The sequence below is a fragment of the Nanorana parkeri genome, unplaced genomic scaffold (assembly GCF_000935625.1).
Source record: "Nanorana parkeri isolate BGI_ZX_2015 unplaced genomic scaffold, ASM93562v1 scaffold4308, whole genome shotgun sequence".
In the NCBI taxonomy this organism is placed as follows: Eukaryota; Metazoa; Chordata; class Amphibia; order Anura; family Dicroglossidae; genus Nanorana; species Nanorana parkeri.
This window is the reverse complement of record NW_017310571.1, coordinates 11,969-18,209: the sequence shown is the minus strand read 5'-3', so window position 1 is coordinate 18,209 and position 6,241 is coordinate 11,969. Positions and strand designations below refer to the sequence as shown.

Below are 6,241 nucleotides of genomic sequence, written 5' to 3'. Positions count from 1 at the left end.
GATGGTGGAGGAGAGCTGTCAGAATGTAGTGTGGATGGGGGGGGAGGAGCTTCCTGATCCCATAAGGCAATCGGATATTTTCCAGATTAACAATCTCTAGTGATTAATATACCTGTAACAACTCAATATCCACTAATATTCTGGGCATTTAGGAATACATCCAGATGTTTTTAAAGCAATTAACTGAGCTCGCTCGAACCTGCTCCTGGGGAGGAGTCTATTCCACATTGTCACAGCTCTAACCGTGGAGAATCCTTTCCGTATGCAAAGGTTAAACCACTCCTTCTTACCCTGATGCCCCCATCGCTCTGGAACACGGCAAATCTGGACTCATCAGACCCCTTTTCCATCGCTGAAAACTACAATCTTTATGCTCTCTAGCACATTGAAGCCTTTTTTTTTCCGGGGTCGTCTCACTGCTCTAAAGGATTGGGATTAAACAGCTGTGTAGCCTTAAAGTAACACTAAACTCCGGAGTGAAATCTTAAAAATACATTCCAGTCCCTGAACTCTGAACAACAATGTCTCTGATTTGTGTGTCACTCGGCTGGAGATCCTCCAATCATCTCTGACACTGTCCTTCTTTCTGGAGGGGGGCTACGTCTGTTCCCTATGGTCCCTGTGTGTCTTGTAGAGTAGTCACCGCTCCAAGCTCCGCCCCCCCGGTATGGACTACAGTCTCAGGTTTAGTTTACTGATTTGTATTGAGATTGTAGAAACGCTTCGAGAGTGCCAGAGACTTTTGTATATTATATTATGTATACGTTAACAGTTCAGTATGGACACACCGTTGTTATTGAATGTAACATTTTCTTTCTTTACTTTTAATGATCAGTTATAACAGAAAATCAAATAAATGTCATTTATATCTCTTCATTCTTTCAGATACAACTTGTAAGACAATAAGAGGATACGACAAGAAGCGACTGGCAACGTACAGTATAGAAAAACAATCTACGCTGCAGTTCATGTATGCTCCACAAGGCGGTGGTCTTGCTGATTGTTGGTGAAACGCACACTCGGGAAGTGATGTAATGTGAAGGCAGGAAGTGATGTCACATATAAATAGGAGGATTGAGGTGAGAGGTGAGTTGGGAGGAAGAAAAGAGGGGATATTGCTGGAACTGGCAGCAGAGGAGGTAAAATATTATTTTATATTTACACCCGGTAACCCCTCCCCCCGTCATGTCCTTCATCCATAGTCACTGTGATGTCTTTTATCCATTATACCATTACACACAAAAAAGATACCATTACACACAAAAAAAAGAGCCATTTAGCCGACTGTCCACCCAGAGCCGCCATTTATAGACCCGATACATCCTAAATATAGAGCCATTTATCCAACTGTCCATCCAGAGACGCCATTTATAGACCGGATACATCCTAAATATAGAGCCATTTATCCAACTGTCCATCCAGAGCCGCCATTTATAGACCGGATACATCCTAAATATAGAGCCATTTATCCAACTGTCCATCCAGAGCCGCCATTTATAGACCGGATACATCCTAAATATAGAGCCATTTATCCAACTGTCCATCCAGAGCCGCCATTTATAGGTGATATTTCTCAATGAAGCCCAACTAGAGCCAATGTGCTTTACCTTTAGATGAATATTGGATGGGTTAGAACCTGCATGATTTCCCATTTTGGGCTGATTTGACCTGACATTCTCTTCTGCGCGACACCGGTCACCTAAACATAAACCAAAAGTGAATGAAAAGCTCTCCAACTGGTACATATGGTATAAGAAGCCGTCTGAGGTGTTAGAATTATGGAGGAACTCCATACAGACCAGTCCAGATACTTCTCAGCTTTTTCATTCTTCTACAGAGAGGAGTACGTTGTGAAGAATGGACAAAGAACAAGGTCACATGACTGAGAGTATATTAAGCCTCACGCTGGAGATCATCTACCTGCTGACCGGAGAGGTGAGGAGGATTCTGGGAGGTCACATGACATCACTCTGATCTCTGTAATTAAAACATAGACCTGACCGGAGAGGTGAGGACCATTGTGGGAATCCCGTACTGAAAATTGCTCCTGTCTCTTTCCATATACAGGATTATAAAGTAGTGAAGAAAGTATCTGGTGAGACATTTACACCCAACAGCAGTTATTACAAGACATCACCCATCACAGAGCCTCCACCTCACCGCCTGAAAACAGAGGTGAACAGAGCCAAGAAGGTTCTAGAAGTCACCCAGAAGATCATTGATCTGCTGACAGGAGAGGTGAGCGGTGCCGGGAATTCTGGGACATGATCCAGGAACAGACAAGGGGTGTGTCTGGGTGGTGACTGTATCATTGTGTGTGTCAGGTTCCTATAAGGTGTCAGGATGTCTCTGTCTATCTCTCCATGGAGGAGTGGGAGTATCTAGAAGGACACCGGGATCTCTACAAGGACGTGGTGATGGAGAATGAGCCGCCCCTCACATCACCGGGTAAGAGGAGAGAGCAGTACGGAGGCTCCGCCTAGATCCCCCATCATCTGATACACACATAGAAACAATGTATTCAGTCAGTGTGTGTGTTTCCTACAGATGGATCCAGTAAGAGGAACCCACCAGAGAGATGTCCCCGTCCTCTGTATTCCCGGGATCCCACCCAGGAACATCTCACCATCCCCCACCATGATCAGGTAGATGGTACTGAACATCTAAAAAACAGTCTAAGCTATGACATGACTTTCATCTTTGTAATCTCTTGCTCCTTTTTAAAAATCTATTCCATTATCTTTGGGGGTATTAGGGTGAAGAACTGAAAGACAATAAAGTTGAAGATAGAGAGGAAGAAGAAGAGACGTTGGTGGGTGGAGCTCAGCAGTCTATGGAGGAGGGGGAAATGATTATAAAAAGTATACAATCGGAATCCTCTCTACATACGGACACAAGTAAGTTATAAACACTAAATATAAAGACAAATCACATTTTTGTTACTTGTATCATTTTAAAGTATAAATATTCATTGTTACATGGTTCAAATATAACAAATGTTAATTCATTGCGCCTACAAATAACATCATGTGACCAACAAATGAGGAGGAGATACTGTACACCATATGAAGGTCCGTCTCCATTCCTCAATATAATGTCGTGACCAACAAATGAGGAGGAGATACTGTACACCATATGAAGGTCAATCTCCGTTCCCCAATATAATGTCATGTGACCAACAAATGAGGAGCAGATACTGTACACCATATGAAGGTCCATCTCCGTTCCCCAATATAACGTCATGTGACCAACAAATGAGGAGGAGATACTGTACACCATATGAAGGTCCATCTCCTTTCCTCAATATAACGTCATGTGACCAACAAATGAGGAGGAGATACTGTACACCATATGAAGGTCCATCTCCATTCCTCAATATAACGTCATGTGACCAACAAATGAGGAGGAGATACTGGACACCATATGAAGGTCCATCTCCATTCCTCAATATAACGTCATGTGACCAACACATGAGGAGGAGATACTGGACGCCATATGAACTCACAGTTACCATGTCCTCAGTATACAATGTTCCTCAGTGTGGTTTGGGTGTGTTGGGTCCTTTATCTGGCTCTTATGATTGTCCTCAGTTTTATTCCAGAGCTCTGAGAAATTGTTGAGAGCTCTACCACCATATATGACTCCTGAATGTAACACACGAGGAATACTCATAACGTTTATCTAAAAATTGTTTTCCAACAGATGGACACTATGTCTGGAACATCTCAGAGGGACGTCTTTTACTATCACCAGATTCTATTGGCATCACACAACATTCTCCGGGAGAGAATCCTATTACTCATAATATACATCACCGACCTTCCCATTCGAAGAGTTCAATGAATCCCACTAATCCCAAGAAATCTTCAGTAAGCCATGGAGCATCACATTCATTCTCGTGTTTGGTGTGCGGGAAATCTTTCAAGGAAAACAAAAACCTTCTAAGACATCAGAAAATTCACACAGGCGAGCGTCCTTTTTCATGTTTAGAATGCGGGAAATGTTTTATTCAAAAGACACACCTTATTACACACCAGAGAAGTCACACAGGTGAACGTCCCTATTCATGTTCAGTGTGTGGGAAAGGTTTCTTTGAGAAAACAGTACTTCGTAGGCACCAAACTATTCACACTGGTGATCATCCATTTGCATGTTCATATTGCGGTAAATGCTTCAAACTAAAAGGAAATCTTATCAAACACCAGAGAATCCACACTGGCGAGCGTCCTTATCCATGTTCAGAGTGTGGGAAAGGTTTCTCTGCGAAACAAGACTTGGTTAGACATGAGAGGATTCACACTGGTGAACGTCCTTTTTCCTGTTCAGTGTGTGGGAAAAGTTTCACTACAAATGAACACCTTCGTAGACACCAGAGAAGTCACACAGGTGAGCGTCCCTATTTATGTTCGGACTGTGGGAAATGTTTCACTGAGATAGGAAGCCTGCATAAACACCAGAGAATTCACGCGGGTGACCGGCCTCAGTCATGTGTAGTTCGTGGGAAATGTTTTATTCAGAAAGGTGATCTTCAGAAAACTCTCGAAGGTGATGTCAATGAAGACAGAGACCTTAGACATGGGAAAAGTCTTGAAATTAAGCGCCCCTATTCATGTTTAGAGTGCGAGAAAAGTTTCATTCGGAGAGGGCACCTTCTTGTACACCAGAGAATTCACACAGGCGAGCGTCCTTTTTCATGTTCAGAGTGCGGGAAACGTTTCTTTACTAAAATACATCTTCGGACACACCAGAGAATTCACACAGGTGAGCGTCCTTTTTCATGTTCGGAGTGCGGGAAAAGTTTCAGTGTCAAAGGAAGCCTTCTTAGACACCAGATTATTCACACAAGCTAGCATGCCTCTTTCCATAGTCAGACTGTGGGAAATGTTCTATGGGCAAAGGTACGGTGACATAACAGGCGGGGCTGTTCAGTCTATACAACAACTGCATGACTATGGATATTAGGGTTTAAAGGGGTTCATCCTGGAAAGTGACATTTCAGTAGGTGGTGGAATCCAATGAGTTAATTCTCCTGCTGCTGCTTCTTCTATTTCTAAGAGACGCCAGTGGTGAAATCTGCCGGCCACAGTTCCTGGACTCGATTTCTTCTTTTGTATTCTCCATAGTTCAAAATGAAAATCCAGCAAGAGGCGTGGCAGCCTCTCATCACATTTAGACAAAGGAACTCTAGAAATAGAAACATACACATGCCGACCACTTCCTGGCTGAGTTGCTGTTGTTCCCAGTTGCTTCCAGTTTGTTATAATCCCAGTAACAGGTGACCGCGGCGGAATATTTAGTAGCCGGGAAATGTCACGGACGGACTCATTGCGCAGGTGACAACCTATCACGGCACCACGCTTGTAGTCACCGAGCTCCTGAGAGCGACCCGTTCTCTCACCAATGTCTGTAGAAGCGTCTGCATGCCGAGGTGCCTCGTCCTATACACCGGGGGCCATGGAGGGGATTGGAACACCGGAATCCCATGATATGGAGGGGGAGGGGCCTAATACTTTTGGTAATATAGTGTATCAGGGAACCCAATGAGCCTATGGTTATGAGGGGGGAAGAAAGACTCAAGTGGTGTGCCGAGGTTTAATAGTTCTGGGGCCTGCAGGCGTTAAACTATAATAAGATCCTTGACTCGGATGGACAACAAGCAACATGACACGCCAAATGTACCTGTCCATGGACAAATATGGTGGTCCGGGGGCAACACACTGCCAATAGTGACCGCAGGTGGGCAACAAAAGGTATAAAACACACTGGAAATCCTGACAACGCGAGGGAAATCGTTCCAATATGGCGGCAACAATGAAGCGATGGAAATACAAAGACAGATACCGGAACATCCAACTAAGGATTCTTCTCCACAAGAGGACCAGAGAACTATCGAATGTTTCTATTGGCTGCTGCACCTCATTGCTCGTTGAGTTACTGAAAGTTCACTTTTTATTGGTCCGGATAATAATTTAATAAGTTTGATGTATTTTTAACTTTCAGTTGTGAAAGATTTTATTTCAATTAAATATAATTTTATCGTATGTTCATTTTCTTACTGTAAACTAAACACGAATTCTCTGCACTTCACAGCGAGCCGGCCCGAGTTGCGGGGTTTTTCTTTCCCCCCTACAAACTATAAAACTCTTCGATGATGGGTGACCGGAATGAGCTCGGGGCATAGAGAGTCAGGGCAGCCATCAGAAATTTTGGGGCCCCTTACACGTCTTTAAGCTGGGCCCCC

General features: G+C 43.7%; 1 protein-coding gene across 1 annotated transcript in view; it reads left to right on the top strand.

Annotated features, from left to right (window-relative positions):
• Positions 1 to 2,067: 2,067 nt before the first annotated feature.
• The window catches only part of LOC108803835 (zinc finger protein OZF-like), a gene marked incomplete at its 5' end in the record, with an annotated part of 12,654 nt that continues 8,480 nt past the window's right edge, over positions 2,068 to 6,241 (top strand). The window contains 5 exons of the mRNA XM_018575633.1: positions 2,068 to 2,238; positions 2,325 to 2,411; positions 3,834 to 4,386; positions 4,678 to 4,761; positions 6,001 to 6,038. Coding sequence (XP_018431135.1) covers positions 2,068 to 2,238; positions 2,325 to 2,411; positions 3,834 to 4,386; positions 4,678 to 4,761; positions 6,001 to 6,038 — 933 coding nt within the window. The remainder of the gene's footprint in view (positions 2,239 to 2,324; positions 2,412 to 3,833; positions 4,387 to 4,677; positions 4,762 to 6,000; positions 6,039 to 6,241) is intronic.